The sequence below is a fragment of the Nomascus leucogenys genome, chromosome 11, assembly GCF_006542625.1.
Source record: "Nomascus leucogenys isolate Asia chromosome 11, Asia_NLE_v1, whole genome shotgun sequence".
Classification (NCBI taxonomy): domain Eukaryota; kingdom Metazoa; phylum Chordata; class Mammalia; order Primates; family Hylobatidae; genus Nomascus; species Nomascus leucogenys.
In genome coordinates, this window is record NC_044391.1 from 106,025,077 (window position 1) to 106,046,231 (window position 21,155).

The 21,155-nt window shown below is 36.3% G+C and overlaps 1 protein-coding gene across 4 annotated transcripts in view; it reads left to right on the forward strand.

Annotated features, from left to right (window-relative positions):
* Positions 1–21,155, forward strand: part of VPS8 (VPS8 subunit of CORVET complex) — a 236,463-nt gene that overhangs the window by 66,486 nt on the left and 148,822 nt on the right. For all 4 annotated transcript variants that reach the window (XM_030822939.1, XM_030822940.1, XM_030822941.1 and 1 more), the window contains 3 exons: positions 8,225–8,271; positions 16,793–17,015; positions 20,630–20,719. In XM_030822939.1, the coding sequence (XP_030678799.1) occupies positions 8,225–8,271; positions 16,793–17,015; positions 20,630–20,719 (360 nt within the window). The remainder of the gene's footprint in view (positions 1–8,224; positions 8,272–16,792; positions 17,016–20,629; positions 20,720–21,155) is intronic.

A 21,155-nucleotide genomic window follows, 5' to 3' on the forward strand; every position in this document is an offset into this window, starting at 1 on the left:
CTCACTGCAACCTCTGCCTCCCGGGTTCAAGCTATTTTCCTGCCTCAGCCTCCTGAGTAGCTGGGATTACAGGCGCCCGCCACCACACCCAGCTAATTTTTGTACTTTTAGTAGAGATGGGGTTTCGCCATGTTGGCCAGGCTGGTCTCGAACTCCTGACCTCGTGATCCACCCGCCTCAGCCTCCCAAAGTGCCGGGATTACAGGTGTGAGCCACTGCGCCCGACCTAAAAGATCTTAATGAAGTCTTATGTTAATCATTACTAAGCTCTGCTTCCAGCTTCATTTCACATTTCTATGAGGGTCAGATAATTCAAGGCTATTTTTATAGCAGCTGTAGGCATATATTTTTGCATTAAGAGGTAATGTCAAAGAGTGGACAGTGACTACAAGCCAAACACAGGGCGAGGCAGTAGGAGCTTTCCTTGTCTGACCCGTACTTCCTCTGAGAAGGTTTGAGGAAAGGAAAAGAGTGTTGATGTCTAGCACATTTTCCTATCCCTGAGGCTTGATTAAAGTGCTGGTTCTCAGGAGTCAGATCTTTCCTAGATTATTTTATCACCATACCTGAAAGAAGAAAAGAAAAATACATATATACATGCAGAGAGATAATCTAATCTATATTGCTGTTTGGGATGTTTGTTTACCAATCCTGGGAATACCAGCTGCCTAGCTCTGATAGCCTGTGGAGATTTATCTGTGTGTGTATATCTGTGTGTAGATAGATATGTTTATCTGTTTTGGTGTATGTGTGTATACATATATATGTATATATAATTTTGAATCATTTTCACACAGTGAAGTTTTCCTTATCTGATAGTCTTTTAGAATATAAATTAAGAGAATTAGTGCCATCCCTCCAAAAAGCAAAGGAATCTGCATCTGTTATTTCTTTTCAAATCATCCCATGAAATAGGGAAAACCAGAGATTATATCTTCACTTCACAGATGGTAAGATAGTCACAATGCAATAATATGATCTATTCAGTCACTCAAACCATTGACAGGCTTAAATTTAGGTTATCTGTCAGCTCAGTTTTTTATTTATGTTTCCACATTGCCTTCTTTAATACATCTCAAATATGCATGAATATCTGACAAGAGAAGCAGTCTTTTTTGGCCCATTATAGGCCATACATTGAAGAAGAGATTAGAGAAATAGTTACTCGTTTTCTTTTTTTAAATTTTGGAGACCCCAAATTCAGTGATTTCTTGCATCCTGCAAGCTTTTGAGACTGAGTAGAATATTCTTAATATTCTTAAAGCAGGTATTGCTCACAATGTCTGTCTCGAAAGCCCTTAATCTCTCAGCATCTGGTAGAGAGGCATATGTAGACCAGGTCTGGCTGTATGAACTGAGTTCTTTGCTGCAAGAGAAGGACTAGTTCTTTCCCATTCTGCTTTCTTTCAGGGCTCTCATGAGAGGAGCCTTCCAAGTGAGTTTAGAGGGATATTATCTGAGCTTGGGCACCAGCTACTCAAGGTGGTTGTTTACTAGTCCTGGACATGCCAGCTGCCCAGCTCTGTGGAGCAAGGCAACTCTGTGAGGATTCTGCAGGAAGTTGAGTCTTTGTGTAGCCCTTGCCAGTGGGGAGATGGAGAGCTACTGATCCCACTTAGCTCGTTTTCAGGCCTCTAAGAGATTGCCATCAGGGATTATCCACTGGACAATATAGTTTGTCTCTCTGTAATCTGATTCTGGGAAGGAAAGCTTAAAATATGGAAATAGATTTGGCTTTAACTAATACTGTTTTACTTATGATTTTAAATGTTCTAAATTGATAAAGACCTGGTTTCTTTAAGAAGCCAGATTGAAATTGTTAATTTGGATGGTTTTGCCTTAATTGAGTTAGGAACAGTTAGTGGCAGGCATAAAAATTATGTGTATTTGGTTTTTTTTTAATTAGTAATTTTGTGATATTTATAGATTCATATTCAGTTGCAAGAAATAATGCAAAGAGATCCCATACCCTTAAACCAGTTTTCCCCAATAAGAGAACATCTCACGAAACTGTGGTACAGTCGCATAACCAGGATATTGATACTGATAAGGTAAAGATACAGAACATTTTCATCACCACATGGATCCCTCATTTTACCCTTTTATAGCCACACCCACTTCTCTCCTGCTCCCACCTCCTCCTTAACCTCTGATACCCAGTAGTCTTCCTCATCTCTATAAATTATAATTATAATTTCAATAATGCTATATAAATGGAATCATAGAGTGTGTAACCTTTTGGGACTGACTCTTTAAACTCAGCATAATAATTCCTTAGTGATTCACCCAGGTTGTTGCACGTATCAATAGTTGGTTGCATTTTATTGCTGGGTAGTATTCCATAGTATGGATGAGCCACAGTTTAGTTAACAATTTTACCGGCTGAAGAATATCTGGGTTGTTTCCAGTTTGGGGCTGTTAAAAATAAAGTGACTCCAAACATTTCTGTATAGGTTTCTGTGTGAACATGTCTTCTTTTCTCTAGGAGAAATGTCCAGGTTTACAATTGTTGGATCATATGATAGTTGAATGTTTAATTTTAAAAGAAACTGCCAAATAGTTTTCCAGAATGCCAGTACCATTTCGCATTCCCCCAGCAGTGTGTAAGTGATCCAGTTTCTAGTCTACATCCAGCATTTGGTGAAGTCACTGTTTTATTTTAGCTATTCTGGTAGGTGCATAATGGTATCTCATTGTGGCTTTAATTTGCATTTCCCTAATGACTAATGATGTTAAACATCTTTTCATGTGTTTATTTGCCACATGTATATCTTCTTTTGTGAAATGTTTCTGCGTGGGTTTTGCCTCTCTTCTAACTGGATTGTTTCTCATTATACTGTTGAATTTTTAGGGTTTTAATATATTCAAGGCACTAGTCCTTTATTGGACTTGGTTCTCCCAGTTTGTAGCTTTCTTTTCATCCTTCTTAACAGGATCTTTTGTAAACCAAATGTTTTAATTGTGATGAAGTCCAGTTTATCAGCTTTTCCTTGTATAGATTGTGCTTTTGAAATCAAGTCTCAGAACTCTTTGCCTAGCCTAAGATCCTGAAGATTTTCTCCTATGTTTTTTTCTGGAAGTTTTACAGTTTTGTGTGTAACTTAAAGGTGTGATCTATTTTGAGTTAATTTTTACATAAGGTATGAGACTGAGGTCAAAGTTCCTTTGTGTGTGTGTATAGATACCTAATTGCTCCAGCATTATTTGTTGAAAAGGCAATACTTTCCTTCTTTCCTGCGCTCAGTTGCTTTACCAGCTTTGTCAAAAATCAACTGGGCTTATATGGTGAATCTAATTCTAGGTTCTCTATTTTGTTCCATTGATCCGTGTGCCTATCCCACTGCCAGTACCACATAGTCTTGATAACTGTAGCTGTGTAAGTCTTGAAATTGGGTAGACCGATTCCTCCTCCTTTATGAAAATTGTTTCAACTATTCCAATTTCTTTGCCTCTCCATATAAATTTTAGAATAATGTCTATCTCTACAAAAAATCTTGTGGGAATTTTGATATAAATTACATTAAACACACCAGTTTGAGGAGAACTGATATTTTTACTATGCTGAGTCTCCTAGTTTTTCCATTTATTTCACTTTTTTTGTAATTTTTAGTATACAGGTACTATACATGGTTTTTTAGATTTACGCCAAATATTTCTTTTTTTCTTAGTAGTTTTAAATGGTATTGAATTTCTAATTTTGGTATTCATATGTTCAGTAATGGCATATGGAATGTTTATCTTATATTCTGCAATCTTGTAGAACTCATTTATTAATTCTAGAATGCTTTTTGTAGATTCCTTGGGGTATTATCTGTGTGGACAATCATGTAATCTGCCAACAGAGACAGTTTTAGTTTTTCCTTCCCAATCTGTGTGCTATTTTTTCCTTTTCTTGCCTATTGCATGGGCTAAAACTTCAGCATTGTATTGAAGAGAGGTAGAGCAGACATCCTTGCCTTGTTCCCAGTCTTAGGGTAAAAACATTCAATTTTTCATCATGAAGTATAATATTAGCTGTAGGTTTTTTGTGGTTACTTTTTATCAAGTTGAGGAAGTTCCCCTCTATTACGGTTTTTCTAAGAGGATTTTCATGAATGGATATTGAATTTTGTCAGTTGCTTTTTCTATGTAATTAATATGATCATGTGATTTTTTTTCTTTAGGCTATTGATATGGCATATTGTAATGATTGGTTTTTGAATATTGAACCAGTCTTGCATCCTGGAATAAACCTCACTTGGTCATGAGGTATAATTCCTTTTATGTAATTGTGAATTATCATTCCTAATATTTTGTTAAGGACTTTTGCATCTTTATGAAGAATATTGGTCTGTAGTTTTTTTTGTAATGGCTTTTCAGGTTTTTGTATCAGAGTAATACTAACTTAACAAAATGAATTGAGAAATGTTCGCCTCTCTTCTGTTTTGTGGAAGGGATTATATAGGATTTGTTTTCATACTTTTTAAATGTTTGGTACAATTCTCTAGTGAAACCATCTAAACATGAAGATTTTGGGGGATTTTAAGTTATGAATTCAATTTCCTTAATAATTATAGGGGTATTCAAATGAGCTGTTTCGGGTTAAGTGAGTTTTGATAGTTGTGTTTTTTGAGAAATTGGTGCACTTCATGTAAATTGTCAAATTTATGTGTGTAGAATTTTCATAGTATTCCCTTATTATCCTTTTGATGTTGTCAATGTCTATAATGATATCCTCTGCTTCATTCCTGATGTTTTCTCTTATTCTTTGTCAGTCTTGCTAGAAGTTTGTCAGTTCTAATCAGGAAGATAAAACACCTTAACTAAAAACACCAATTATATCCAAATTGCTAAACGCAGTAAATATTTTTCAGATCTTGTTCATTCTCAATTCTGTATTAAACAGCAATGATTAGTTCTTCCTTTTTGAAAGTCTGTATCCTCTAGATATCTGTGACTGTGTGCCCTTCTGATTTTAAACTCCAGTGACTTTTCCTGAATCAATTTGGTTCTATCCTCTGACCATTTCATAAATTTGGTCTTCCTCAAAATTTAGTCCATTTGTGACTGCTTTTCATCTCACTCTGTTGTCCTTGGACAATTTTATTTCTATTCATTGTTTCCTCTGATAACTTAGAAATCTGTAATTCTAACCCAGATGTTTCAGATTACTATACTCAATTTCTTGTTATTCAACATCAAAGTGAAGGTGTTCCTCAAATCTGCTGTGGACCAGATTGTACTTACCTTCTTCCTTCTAACACCTCTTCCCACATTTCTTCTGTCATTTTGTGACCTCTTCATTCAACCATCACTTAAACCAGAAACCTAGGAATTATAGACTCCTCTCAGTGCCTTCCAAACCATGATCAATCTGTCACTAAACCCTATAGTTATAAATAATTTTGTCCACTGTTCTTTATACTTGCTGTCAGTACTCTAGTTTAGTCCACCATTTTTTTTCTTTGATGACTATAATAGCCTTGGTTTCCAGTCCTGGTTTTTCAGATGCCCCCACCATGCAGTCACCATAGTGATCTGTCTAAATGTATGAATCCGATGATTTCACACTCCATTAAGCCCTATAGTATATCCGTAGTACTTAGTACCAGGCCAGGCACTTAATTCCTTATTTTATGCCCTTAATTATTTTAAATATACTTTAACAAATAGTTTCTACCTGATAATTATATTATTTGACATTTTGGGGTATACTACTGCCCTTTATAGTTCCTCCAGACATTCTTGTATGGTGCATTATTTAATGAAGTGTTTTCAAATTTTTTATTTTGAGCACATCTTCAGTAGGACTTCATCAGTAGTTATTTTGCCAGTGTTTAGGGTGATCTCTGGGGAGTTTTTGAACTTGCTTCTTTCAAGTATCTGAGGAGTATCCTTTTTCAGGATCTTTTTTTTATACTTTAAGTTCTAGGGTACATGTGCACAACATGCAGGTTTGTTACATATGTATACATGTGCCATGTTGGTGTGCTACACCTGTCAACTCGTCATTTACATTAGGTATTTCTCCCAATGCTATCCCTCCCCCAGCCCCCTATCCGCCAACAGGCCCCGGTGTGTGGTGTTCCCCGCCCTGTGTCCAAGTGTTCTCATTGTTCAGTTCCCACCTATGAGTGAGAACATGCGGTGTTTGGTTTTCTGTCCTTGTCATAGTTTGCTCAGAATGATGGTTTCCAGCTTCATCCATGTCCCTGCAAAGGGCATGAGCTCATCCTTTTTTATGGCTGCATAGTATTTTCAGGATCACTTTTTATGTGAACCTCTTGGCTCAGTTGTTCTCATACTAAGGAGATAGTATAAATTCAAATCCCAGCTCTGCCTGTAGACAGGGTCTTGATTACAGATTCTTGGTGAGTATAAATTTACCCCCTCTGAGCCCAGTCTGAGACAGACAAACTTCCTTGTCATCTTCCTATGCTAACAGGCAGATTTTTTTTTTCTAATTTCCTTTCATTGAGGATGTGGCTTTTTAAGAATCCCAGTTTTAGGCAGGTCCTCTGCTTCAGTTCCCTCTGTTAAAAGGGTTTAAGGCCTCAGCTTCTTTCTGGCATTAAAACCCAAGCTCTTCTGCGACCAACAAACCTACAGGATAGGATCGGTAACAGCTTGGAACTTACTGCTTTGGTTTTCAGTTCCCTTTTCACTTTTAGACCTGGGTATTGCCCTTACTATCTTAGGAGCTCAGCTATGCATTTTAAAAGATGTTTATTTTCTCTAGCATTTCTAGGGAAGTCCTCCTGCCACCAACTCCCTGTTGCCTAGCCCACTGTATTCTCATTCAGGGTTGAGATTTGCTATAGCTCTAACACTTTTCAAATCTATCATTTTACCTCCTGTTTTTGAAGAATCAAATCTACATGTAGTCATGAGTAACATTCATAAGTAAAGGAAGCAGGATGGGTCAGGGATAGCCCTATAATCCTTTCAGGATTGTAGGTCCTTCTTTAGTCACCTCTCTCTCAAATAATAAGAGTTCCTTAGTTTTGACCTTTGTATCAGACAGGTGTTAGTATGTAGAGCTCTTTTTCACGTAGTGCCTCCTCCCTCCTGATGAGATTTCTGCCCAGAACATAACCCTTCCAGGATTTTTAAAAGGAAACCATTTCCCTGTAGCCAGCAGAAAAGGAAAGAATACTGCCGAAGTTTGATGCTTGGTTACTTGACAATTTCCAGTCATAATAAGCTACTGTTTCTCCCTCAGACTCTTTCCATTGAAAAGGGTCAAAATTATGGGTTGTCATTTACTTGATATGAGTCTGTACATGATGAATTTAAAGCAATAAAAATATTATGAAACTGAGAAGTTAAATCAATGTTAAAATAGCAGGTTTGGAGGATTGTGACAAAATATGGGCAACCTTAATCACCTGAGCCACCAGCAGGACCAACTGTATCCCGTTATCAATTTGATTTATTTTCTTTTTTTTTTTTTTTTTTTTTTTTTTTTGAGACGCAGTCTCGCTCTGTCGCCCAGGCTGGAGTGCAGTGGCGCGGTCTGGGCTCCCTGCAGCTCCGCTCCTGGTCCACGCCATCTCCTGCCTCAGCCTCTAGAGTAGCTGGACTACAGGCGCCCGCCCACGCCCGGCTAATTTTCTTTTTTTTAGAGACGGGTTTCCCGTGTCAGCCAGGATGGTCTCGGTCTCCTGACCTCGTGATCCGCCCGCCTCTCAAAGTGCTGGGATTACAGGCGTGAGCCACCGCGCCCGGCCAATTTGATTTATTTTCTTATGGTTTTCTTTTTTTGCGAGTTTTCTTTACAAATCTGTGAGACGAATACATATTTTCACCTAGTATTTGTTTTAATTATATTGTAAACTCTTGATAAATTTGTAAGATATATGTAGCGTTTTACTTAAATAACAAAATTTACTTAACTATTTTCCCATGTTGTTGAATGTAATTCATATTTCTTTTTTTTCTTTCCCATTTTCCCTTCCCTTCCTTCTTCTGCTCCGTCTGTTAGAAAGATGCAGTGAACATCTTAATGCATTAAAATAATTTTTATTCTTAAACATATTTAGGGTACATTTCCAGAAATAGAATTACTAGGTCAAAATGTTCTGTTTTTCAGACTTTGACACATAATGCCATATTGCTTACCAAAAGCATGATATGAAGTTATATCCTCCTAACAATCTAAAAGCGTCTTAAGCAGACCTGTCATTATCAGTGGGCCACTGGACAGGGTTGTGGGGCTGATGCTTTCTTTATGGTTCCTCTACAGGATATGGTGCCTGTCATAGTTGATTACTGCCTTCTGCTGCAGCGAAAGTAAGTATGCATTGCCTGTCAGATTCAATTATTTTGAACCCAGGTAGCCTCTTGTTTATGTATAAGCCATTGCTAAGAATTCTATGAATTTGACTGAATAGATTTACAAATATTAATTTATAGAAATATGATTCTTTAACAGTTTTCAGTTCATTTACCTAATAAAATTAACTTCCCTAAGACAGATGCTATGGATATATCATTTATTTGTCTGTGTGGCAGGATATTGGAGATAAAGAATGTAACTAGCAAAAGAGCAATACTACTTAGGGGTTTTAAAAGTAAAAAGTATATGATTCATTATATATATATATATACACACACACATATATACACACACATATATACGCACACGTACACATATACACACACATATACATATATACACACACACACATATACACACACACACACACACACACATTCTCCTTTTTTTGGTATATATACTTTTTTTTTTTTGAGACGGAATCTCACCCTGTCACCCAGGCTAGAGTGCAATGGTGCGATCTCAGCTCACTGCAACCTCTGCCTTCCAGGTTCAAGAGATTCTCCTGCCTCAGCCTGCTGAGTAGCTGGGATTACAGGCATGCACTGCCACGCCTGGCTAATGTTTTGTATCTTTAATAGAGACAGGGTTTCACCATGTTGGCCAGGCTGGTCTCAAACTCCTGACTTTGTGATCCACCCGCCTCGGCCTCCTGAAGTGCTGGGAGTATAGGCGTGAGCCACCATGCCCGGCCTGGTATACATACTTTTATGAACCATCACTAGAACATAGTATTTTATACTATTCAAAAAAGGCTAGATTCATTGTGCTTATGCAGTACTATTTTTTGTTTGTTTGTTTAAAATAAGTCATTATAAATAAACTCTTGATTGGGCTTTGTTTAAATTGTAATTATATAAACTAGCCAACCTGGCTGGACGTGGTGGCTTATCCCTGTGATCCCAGCACTGTGGGAGGCCGAGGTGGGAGGATTCCTTGAGCCCAGGAGTTCGAGACCAGCCTGGGTAATATAGGGAGACCTTGTCTCTACAAGAAAATTTTTTAAAAATTAATTGGGCACAGTGGCATGTGCTTGTGGTCTCAGCTACTCAGGAGGCTGAGGTGGGAGGATCGTTTGAGCCCAGGAAGTCAAGGCTGCAGCAAGCCAGGATTGCACCACTGTACTCTAGCCTGGGTGACAGAGCAAGATCTTGTCTCAAGAATAAATAAAATAAAAAATAAACTAACCAACCTGTGCTAATGCACAGGGGTTTTTTTTTTCTTTTTTTTTCCACACTAATAATGATAACCAGGTATTGTTCTAAACCCTTTACATTAATTTATCTAATTTTTATAGCAATTTATTTAGTTTTTATTAACAGTGAGGTAGGGATTATTATCATCCACATTTTATATAAGATGTGCCAAAGCCAGAAAGTGATTAAGTTACTTGCCAAAACTCAGTCCCACAGCTTTTGGTGGCAAAGGTGGGATTCAAATACATGAGTCTAGCTCCTGTGTTCTTGGTTTTAACCACTAGCTTGTACCACTTTGTAAGTGATAGAGAACAAATGTGAAGATTTAATGTAGATGCTCCCAAAACCCTATGCAACATGACTTGGTTCATGAATTTATATAAATTCTAGTAGCCTGATTCAGAAAAGATTGGGTCATACTTTGAAGTATCAGTAAAGGTTGTCAAGAGGGCAGTAATTTGCTATGTCAGACTTTTGATGATGTCATAGATAGCTATAGTAAGTTCTGCTTACTTGGGGCTCAAATTTATTCCAGTGTTTTAACTCTAGTGTTACGTAATTAGCGAAACACATCGTGTTTACAGTAGGGATGTTGTTGAGAACATCGCTTTTTTTTTTTTTTTTTTTTGGAGACAGAGTCTCGCTCTGTTGCCCAGGCTGGAGTGCAGTGGCACGATCTCGGCTCACTGCAAGCTCTGCCTCCTGGGTTCACGCCATTCTCTTGCCTCAGCCTCCCAGGTAGCTGGGACTACAGGCGCCCGCCACCATGCCCGGCTAATTTTTTGTATTTTTAGTAGAGACGGGGTTTCACCATGTTAGCCAGGATGGTCTGGATCTCCTGACCTTCGTAATCCGCCCGCCTCAGCCTCTCAGAGTGCTGGGATTACAGGCATGAGCCACCGCGCCTGGCCAAGAACATTACTTTATATTACACATGAGGGCCTATGGGAGAAATTTCTTTCTGGTGTTAGGGCCAGAAATACCTCTGTGTCTCTTAAATAGCTAGTTGACTTTTAGCTGATGGACAGTGATTGTGTAGTTAATCATTGTTTCCTAGAAAGCAAAACGCCATGATATGTCTGCTAACCTGACCCTATCTTTTTCTCAATTAGTTTTCTCTTTACCTACCTTCACACTCAATTCCTTGTTATATGTCCTATATTTTTAAAGCAGCCTTAATAGTTTATGAGTCAGTTTTACATATTCTACTTAACCCTCATAAATACAGTGTGAAGAGAGATAATGTTATCCTCATTTTCAGATGAGGAAGTGGAGGTGTAGAGGTATTTCTAGTACTGATAAGTACTGGAATCAACTCTGATATTCAAATTGAGATAATTTATAAATGAGATGAAGTGAAGTGCCTGAAAGACTAAATTTTATTTAGAGTAAAAAGGCTTATTTTTATAAAATGGACTATTTCTACCTAGAATGATACCTGACACAATATAGCTATCCAATACCTGATGGTTGAACTGATGAAGTAATCCTGCCTCCTGGTTTGCAGGGTGACTTGTGATCATTATCTTGAATACTAGAATACTGTCACAGTGACATAAAGTTGAAGTGGGCCTAACAGTTGTAAGATGAAAGATTATATAGGGAAAAAAATTGATTATGTTTTTCCAGAATATTTTGTTATTCCCTAAAATATTCTGGAGATAAGCTTTTCTTTTTTACATGATTTGGAAAGGAAATATTCTCTAACATTTATTTCACCTATTGACTGGCTGAGAATGCAATAATTTCTATATTGAACCACAGCATATAACATAGAAGATAAAATCTGGTCTAGATTTTCACCAAATTAGGATCTATTTATTATTTCTTTATTTTTGTCAACTTCTTTCTTTTAATTTTTCCTGATTCCTTAGCATGCTTTCTCTGTATTGTGTCAGAAACAAATACAATATTTGTTGTTGGAGAGCTCAGAAATAACAGGAACAGCAGTCATAGTACATACTCCTTACCTCCAAGAGGAGGAGAATCCTTCCTCAATTCAGCTCTTCCTGGTCCTTTTCATACCTCTTTTCTTTCTTCCTCCTCTTGCTCTTACATACACACTCTTAGATCAAGGCCATGGACATTTTCCCTGGACCATACTACAAAGAGCATATGGATGGCTTCCCTCTCTCTCAATTCTGTTTTCTAACACTGAAGACTAGATTGTACTAGATCCTGCCTCTGCTTGGGAGAAGTTCCAGCATGTGTGTTCTTATTGTCTGTCTTTCCCTCCTTGTCTCTTTCCCTATTCTACTCTTTGGGTTCTAACAGGAGAAAAAGTGGGAGGGCAGCATTCCTAGAGATGTAAGAAAGGTCGGGGCTGTGAAACTAGGCATTGGGTCAAACGCTCCCTCTTTTGTTCTAGATCTATGTTGTGCTTGTTTGCTTCTCACCATACTGGCTTGTCTTTTTCATCAGAATGTTAAGATTCTTCTATGTATGGGCCTGAGCTTAGACGGAAAGGTTGAATAAGCCGTTTGATCAACTTTAATTGTTTGCATCTAGGCCATCTTTCACTTCCCTTCTATTTCAAACATGCAATGACTAAAGATTTATTAGATACAAGAATTCTATGTTTAAGTTCAGTGTAACCACTTAAATGGTAGAGTTTTTAAAATTTTTTTCTTAGAGTTGCCATAGATAATAAGGTTAAAAATGGTCAGTTCCCTATGCTGAATTGTAGCGGAGGATTGTCAGTTGTAAGTAGCTTCATTCCAGTATAGTATTTTTTCTCCTTAAACTGGATGCTCTCTTTAAACTATCCTTTTTGACATTTGTTCCTATTTATGTCTAAGGTCTTCTCTTCTACGTTTCCAAATTTGCAAAATATCTGTGACATTAACATGGCTTTAAGGAATGCTCAAATTTTGCATAATACAAACACAGTCTTACAAAATGTCGTCTAGTAGTCAGCAAGCCAATTTCAGGTAACTTCTTCCACTTCTAGATTCATTACTCACTCAGTCCTGTTCCCGAGATTCCTTTTATATTAATGTCTTCTGATTGAGTATGTTGTTTTTATAGGCAGTCCTTTTATTTTCACATATTGTTTCTTATTTGGGTGAAATTATAAACATAATACATGCTCTGAAATTAATTTTTACTTAGTGGCACAACCATTATTACACTGTAATCACTGTTACCTCGTAGTTTCATAACTCAGAGAATTCAGTACCCATCAGTAATATTAATTAAGCTAGTGTATATATGTATTCCTATTTATATTTAATAACACTTTTATAATGTAAAATCATTTTTACTATGTCACAGTAATCACATTTGTTTTTCTCTGTAGGGCATACTACTCAGTGTATTATGGACATCCTTCTTGGTTAAAATTTGGCATTAGAGTCTTTTGTAAATTACTTAATATCAGAAATGACAGGAATTCTGTTTTTGAAGACTTATACTGTATTTTCATAATTTGGTCTCTGTTCCACAATTTCATTTCAATTTGGTTTTGGGTATTTTTTTTTCAGTATTAGACAAAAGACACAATGTCTTAAGGCTTTTTGTGGGATACTTCTGATTTATCATTTTACCTATGCAAAATATAGGCTATATATTAGCATATATATGGATAGCCCTAATGTCAGTTTTACTTTGAAAATAGATCCAGAGTTTATGTAAACCATAATTATAATTTTGAACGTTGTTTAAAAATAGGTTATGTGATTATATGTGAATTATATAGCAATAAAGCAGTTATTTTAAAAAAAAAGCAAAATGGGTGCTCTACATGGATGATACCGACTATTTTGAGTTTATATCACTGTAAGGAATATCCACAGTTGTTAAGAAACCATCATTCCAATGGCTTGCATTGTGTATGCATCTGAACCAAAAATGTTTCTGTTAAATCCAAAGTGAACTTGAAGTAGTCTTTTAATTTGTTCATTCATGTTGTTCAACATCAGGACTATTGTTTGAGAAACAAAAAGATCTTAATTATCAAGACTTATTGAAGAACTGGATGTTTAAAATTTTATTAGGGTGGTGCAAAAGTAATTGCAAATTTCGCCATTAAAAGTAATGGCAAAAACTGCAATTACTTTTGTACCAACCTAATATCAAAGCTAGGGGAAAAAAGGCCTTTTTAATTTTATAATAGCTATATTGACATATAATTCACATTCCATAAAATTCACCCTTTTAAAGTATACAATTCAGTAGTTTTTAGTGTATTCACAGCTGTGTAACTATTACCACATGCCTTTTTAAAGGAAATCTTTACAAACTGTGGTACTTGTATCAGAAAATAAAGCATTTTGAACATAATTTCTTAAAATTCATTTGAATTTTGCTTTTGCTTTTATAAATAAGGAAACCAGCCCAAATCAACTTCGGTGTATTAAATACCACTTATATTTGGTGGGAATTTACTTATTTGGTTCTGGTTATATATTTAGTATGGATTGGCAAGGGTTAGGATTGATGCCCTTGTTCCCCTTCACATACTTCTAAATTTGTAATTTCTTATAACCAAAGCAGCTCTTCACATTTAAAAATTTATGAAATTGATAATGTACAAAGTAAATTTAACAGTTGTCCTGTTTTTGAAGTTATAAATGATAAACTTCAAAAATATCTTTAATGTGAGTACTGTTACAAAGTGAAGTTTGTAGAAATATCTCTTTGGTCCTCTATTATTCATGGTCGATATTCTGTTACACTGGCCATAGGGAGGCTAAGCTTGAAATGGTAAACATCAATTTTGAAGTCAGCCCTTCTAGGAAACAAAGATAGCACCCTGGAGAATAGTGCCTAAATATAGAAAAAAATATGAGAGCTAAAAATTTTTGTATGTACTTGTCTTTTTTTAAATTTTGAGATGGAGTTTCGCTCAGTTGCCCAGGCTGGAGTCGATCTTGGCTCACTGCAACCTCTGTCTCCTGGGTTCAAGTGATTCTCCTGCCTCAGCCTCCTGAGTAGCCGGGATTACAGGCGCGTACCACCACACCCAGCTAATTTTTGTATTTTTGGTAGAGACGGGGTTTCCCCAGGTTGGCCAGGCTGGTCTCAAACTCCTGACCTCAAGTGATCTGCCTGCCTCGGCCTCCCAAAGAGCTGGGATTACAGGCGTGAGCCACTGCACCCGGCCTGGCCTGTATGTACTTTTCTAACTCCCGTCTTTCCTGATGCACTAATAAATATTCTCCCAGAATGATGAGAATTTGTCGTTGAATATAAAAAAATTTTTATTTTAGGGTAGAGATGCAAATAGGAGTTGCTGAGTCTTATTTTTCTTGCTTCTTTATATTATAGCTTCTGATTGGTTAAGAAAGAAATGTGTGGTTTTGCATTTATCTTACCAGCGTCACATGCTATTTGTCACAGGAGTGTCTTGTTAGTTAACTTTTGTAGCCTTTACTGAATTTTTAGCTCTCTTTAATTCTCTCCCCAAGGCTTTTTGTACTAAACTGAAATATATAATTATCTTTTTTAGCATGTTCCTTTTAACAACACATTACAGAGTACAAGGGCTAGCAAATCTGACATTTTCTTTGAATCGTTAGTTATCTTGTTACTTTTTGTTTCTTACAGTAAAACTCCATTAATCTCTGTTTGTTTTGCTTGGCTAGTAATCGGTCATCACAAAAATATGATGAATTATTGATTCAAATGAAACTGACATGAAAATATTTTGATAAATATGAAATGGAGGGGAAAAATGATGTAAAATTACATTTGTGCATTTGAGAAAAAAATAAATGGCTGTGGATTTTCCCCAGAATATTGCAAATTCTGTTAATTGCAGGGTGGCGTGGAGTTCTGGTGCAGTTGTAGCCAGTCTGTTTTCCATCTGTCCCCTTCCAGGACTTCAGATGAGTCAAAACCCCATCCTAGTCCTTTCAGGAGCTTCCTTGACGTTTTTGTGGGACTTGTCATGAAAGACCATACCTGTGAATAAATTAACAATTTACCACTTTCCACAGTTGACATGATATACATATAAAGAAATTACACATTTAGAAAAAAGTAAATAATCTCAACGGGTAAATAAAATTCACACAGTTTTTGTATTTTTTAAAAAACGGAATGAACAAAGAAGTGAATGATACAAGGCAATACAATTTATAAATGAAAACATGGAAAATATTCAATTTTGCTGATCATAAAAGAATTATTAAATTGTCAGGGGAGAAAAACCAAATTTGCAATTGTTTAGTGAAACTGGTAGGATTATACATTGTGGGTGGCAGTGTCAATTGATGCTGTGATGCTTTTTGAAGATAATTTCTTAGCACATTTCAAGTGCCACAGATTTTTTCATATCTTTTCACTTAAGATAAATTTCTAAAAGTTGACTGATTTAGGAATTAAGCCCTTCAAATGGGAAAGGCTTTATATGTAGATGTTCATTGTAGTATCACTCGAAATACTGGAAATAAGTAATATATCCAATAGTACAGGAATACTCAAGTATATTCTGATTTTTCAGCATATTGAGGTATTGTGTTAGACAAAATGGTAATTTTAAAGAATAAATAGCAACTTAGAATAATGCTTATCATATGATGTATGAAAATAGAATTCAGAATTCTGTCTGTGGTCAATATAACTCAAATTATTTATGGGTTGTTTCCAGAAATATGAAATAAACATTGTCGAAGTTGTTGACGTTTAAAGTAATTTAAAACAATTTTTGTTTCTGCAATAAAATTGTTTCTAGGTTTATATTTTAAGTATTAAACTTTTTTTCTTCTTCTTCCGTGAATAATCACTAACCAAACATTTTGGGATGTAAAGGGTTATAGCTAGACAAAGAAGCATATTGACTCTGCAGGTCAGCTAGGAATATTTAAATACCAGGAAGGAGGGAAGGATAAATCATGAGTAGTCCTTTTGTTTTTTTCCTACTTCATGATGTCCACCCAATTATCTGTTCCCATGTCAGTGTTGTCTTTAAGAAGCAATATGCCACAATACACTGAGCACAGGATTTAGGCCGGAAGGCTGGGTTCAAATTCTGACTCTCTTGTTTGTTAGATATGTCACTATTAGCAAGCAATTTATCTTACCTTTTCTGATTTGTTAAAGAAGTGTTGGGAGGATTAATTGAGATTTTACATATATACATATATATGTACATACACACACACACACACACACACAAAGTTTTTGCAATGTAAAGCTCTATGTGAATATTATTGCCATTTTAAATAAACTCATGAGTAAGTTGAAATAGGGAAAAGATGAGATATACTTGGGAGACTAAATTTAATGGATATTTGGCATGTTCCTAAAAGTTTTTTTTTCTCCCTTTCTGTTACAGGGATCTTTTATTTAGTCAGATGTATGATAAATTAAGTGAGAATTCAGTGGCCAAAGGAGTATTTTTGGAGTGCCTTGAGCCATATATTTTAAGTGATAAATTGGTGGGAATCACACCCCAAGTAATGAAAGACTTGATTGTTCATTTCCAAGATAAAAAATTAATGGAAAATGTGGAAGCTCTCATTGTACATATGGATATCACCAGCCTAGATATTCAGCAGGTGAGTTCATAGACAGTCTACTAACTTATGAAATAAACTTCATTCCTTTATTGATTACATTTACTTCACTGATCAGGCCTGACCCTGCCTTCTAAAAACCGTAATTGTTTATTGAGCACTTTTTGTAAGATGTATTATAAATTTATATTTGCCAATATATTTCCTAGGACTGTATTTAAGTGAAAGCTAGATTATAAGTGCCTTGCAAGTCAGGGATTATGTTGTCTTCTGTTTCTTTCACATCCCCAATAGCACTTGGTATAGAGTTTACATTTAGAAGTTGCTCTATAAATGCTTGTTAACTGATCCCTCTCTATCAGCTTGTTCGTTCGCTAATATAATTTTCATCAAGCAAGTGAATTTCAACTATGGCTGCTTTCTCATGAATTATAGAATGTTTTTACCTTGAAAAATATGATGCGATTTTTAAAAAGAGCTGGTATGTATGTCCAGAGTTTTGAAATACAGAACATGGTATAACAGGCAAGTTATAGAACTTTTTAGCATGAATAGCCAGCCATTGTTTGATAAATACTTCCAGTGTATCTGAGGTTCTCACAATAAGTTATCTTAATTGAGTTTCTTGAAATAAGTTTCTTAATTGAGGTGCAGTATTTATTCTGGCCTAAGACATTTCGCAATTTATTTTTTCCCCCTCCTCCTCCTCCCTCTCTTCTTCCTTTTTTTTTTTTGAGACAGAAATCTCGCTCTGTCCCCCAGGCTGGAGTACAGTGGCGTGATCTTGGCTCACTGCAACCTCTTGGGTTGAAGCAATTCTTTTGCCTCAGCCTCCAGAGTAGCTGGGATTAAAGGCACCTGCTACCATGCCCAGCTAATTTTTGTATTTTTAGTAGAGACGGGGTTTCACCATGTTGGCCAGGCTGGTCTTGAACTTTTGACTTCAAGTGATTTGCCTGCCGTGGCCTCCCAAAGTGCTGAGATTATAGGTGTGAGCCACTGAGCCTTGCCCACAATTTAATTTTTTAATTCCACATTAGTCCTAATAATGAGCATGTTACTCCTGCAAAGGTGCTAAGCCCTCTTGAGCTTGAATATGGAAGACTAACAAAAGTCTTAGACCAAAAGTTTTTTGAAAGTGTGCAAAATCACATAGAAATTAAGGGTTTGGAAAAATGATTATTTTATTTCTGGAAGCTCTTTATGAGTGGCTGTGAGTTTGCAAAGTAAAGCCAGATCCTGTTTTATACCTGCCTTTGTATTATATGGGTAATTTGGCATAGTCTTCATAGTCTGACAATAGGTCTGATGACTTGAGAGCATGTTGTCCATCTAGTTTTGCCTATCTATCACATACAGGAAAAAAATTTAATTTCTTTTGTTTATAATACTTTATAACATTTTCAGTCTTTCCCCAGTACCATGTAAATATACTCTAGTCTTTTTAATGTTAAACAACAATTTCAAAATCCTCCCCTCAGTTTCTTATGTCTCCATATCAAGCCTTCTCCCCTTTTTCCTCCTAGGTTACTGCCCCATCTCACTCCTCCCAGTCACAGCTAGATTTCTTGAAAGCATTGTTTAGGTTGCTATTTTCATTTTTTTCCCCCACTTCCTAACTCTTCAATCTTACTTTTACTAGAGTCAACAATGGCCTCCTTGTCCACTACACCAAATGGTATTTTTCAATCCTTATTTTATTTACTCTTTTAACAGCATTTGTTCGTTAATTCAAGAAGCATTTACTGAATGTCAGGCTCTGAGGATGCTTCAGTATCCCTAGTGAACAAGGCTTGTCCTCTCATAAAGCCTAAATTTTAGCAGAAAAATTTGACAGTGAACAGATCAATGTACAAAAATCCAGAAAGTATTTCAATACAAGTATTATGTTAAAAATCAAACCGGGAAATATGGTAAAGAGATCATGTGAGGCTACCTTAGATTGGCTAATTATAGATAGTCTTTTTGAGGAGGCAGCATTGAATCTTGGGAGCTGAATGACAAGAAGGAATCAGTAATGCAAAGGTCTTGGAAGAAAAGATTGTTATAGGTAAAAGCAACAGCTAGCATAAAAAAAAAAGGATTTTTGTCTCGGGTGTTCAAGTAACAAAAAAGGAAGCAGATCTGGAGCTTGGTACAGAGGTAGATCTTGCAGGGCAAGGTGTAGATCTTTCCATTTTATTCTAAATGCTATGAAAAATCATTAGAAAGTTTTAAGCAAGAGCATCCTGTGCTTTAGGGGTAACAGAATCAGGGATGAGGGCCAAGTGCAGAGGAAGCAAAGAGACTAGTTAGGAAGCTGGCCCAGGAGGTGATTCTGGCCAGAGATGGTAACAGTGAGATGAAGAGCGATGGCCTGATTTTGGCTGTTTTGGAGATAGAATTGATTTGCTGGTGAATTGGGATGTGAGGGTGTGAGAGTGTGGGAATGAGAGAATTTAAGGATGATGACTAGTTTTTGGTTTGAGAAACAGGGTGAATAGTGAGTGATTCCTTTGAGAAGATTGCAAGACTAAGGCGGGTCTAAGTTTGAGAGACAAATCAGGAGTTCTGGTTGGCCATTTTATTTTGAGATCGCTACTAGACATTCAGGCGAAGATATCAAATTAAGTAGTTGGATATATTTATGGGTTAGAGGGGAGGTTAGGGCTGAAGCTGTAAATGTGTTAGTCATCAGTGAAGAGATGCATGATCATGGTACTGTCTGAGAGGGGTAGAGAGGGAGTCGTAGAAGTCCCAGAACAGGCCTTTTCTAGAAAGATTCTCCCAACACATCTCACTTCCATTTTCCCTCTTACCTCTCACTCCCTCTTGTCATTCTCCTTTGCCGACTTCTGCCCTTCTCCTCTTGCACTGTTTATAGTATTATATAGCTGTCATAGAGACAGAATATAGAGTACTGTATACTCAAACTCATGTCTAGTCCTCTTCCTAAATATTTTCTCAAATTGATTTCTCTCCATCCTTAAGCACTTCAAGCTCACTTCCACATTAGGTCCTTCAACCTTTACTCTTGCTTCTTCCTACAGAATTCCTAGCTTGCACTTCTGCTTGTGGCTCACATGTATCCATTCTTTAGGTCCCACCTTAAATGTTGTTCCTTCAGGGGTGGCTTTTTGAGTACTCCAGACCAGTCAGGTTAATAGCACTTACTACATTTGTAAATAATGAATTTTTTGTGTAATTGAGTATCTTCCCCAAGTCTTAACTCACAAGCCATTTTGTACCCCTACCTCCTTTTGGTGGGTGTCCAAGATCAATGTAAGTTCTACAAGAGTAGGGACAAAGTCTGGATTTGTCTTATCTAACACTTTATTCCCAGTGCCTACGAGAGGGTCTGAATATGTGTTCAATAAATGTTTGTAGAACTATTGATCAAAGGTAAAATGAATATAGAAAGGGGGAGGATAGAGAAGAAACAAAATTAGACACTGTGAATGTCTTAAAGTAAGCATTATACTATTAAAAGTAGTAATTTCAACTACAGCAGCTCTTACCCTTGCATTGTGTTTGAGTACTTGAATTTCAGTTTTTATCAGAGAAGAAACAAGAAAAATTAGGGAAGAGAATTCAAGACCTTTCCCATTCTTAAAGCATTAAGGAAAATAATTGGTGAGTCTGAATTGTATGGACCACGTGGCTTTTCCTTTTCACAGGTAGTTCTCATGTGTTGGGAAAATCGTTTATATGATGCTATGATCTATGTCTACAACAGAGGCATGAATGAATTTATTAGTCCAATGGAGGTAAGATACTTCCTAACTTGGATACATAATTAATTTTGTCTACTAACTTTTTTCTCTTATTCGCCATTTGCTTTTAATAGTTTCTAGTTTTATCCAATTATTTAAACATTCTTATAGATTTATTGACCTTGAACCCATTTTAGCTTGGGGCTTTTAGATAGTCTTCAATTTTATACCTTCTGCCATTGCTTGCTTTCTTATCTACATAAGTAGGTATTTAAATACCAGGGAACAACAGATAAAATTTAAATTAAGGCTTGCTTGTTAGGCTTTACATGTTTTTCTCCTAAGAATTTTTGATACTGTAGTAACTTTTTCTAAAGATATGAAAAATTTATTTTGTATAATTATTTTATATAATCAGTGTACTATTGAGTAATGCTATTTGTAGATATATTCTGCTGGGGAAGGCTCCTGAAAATGGCAGGAGGCCGTT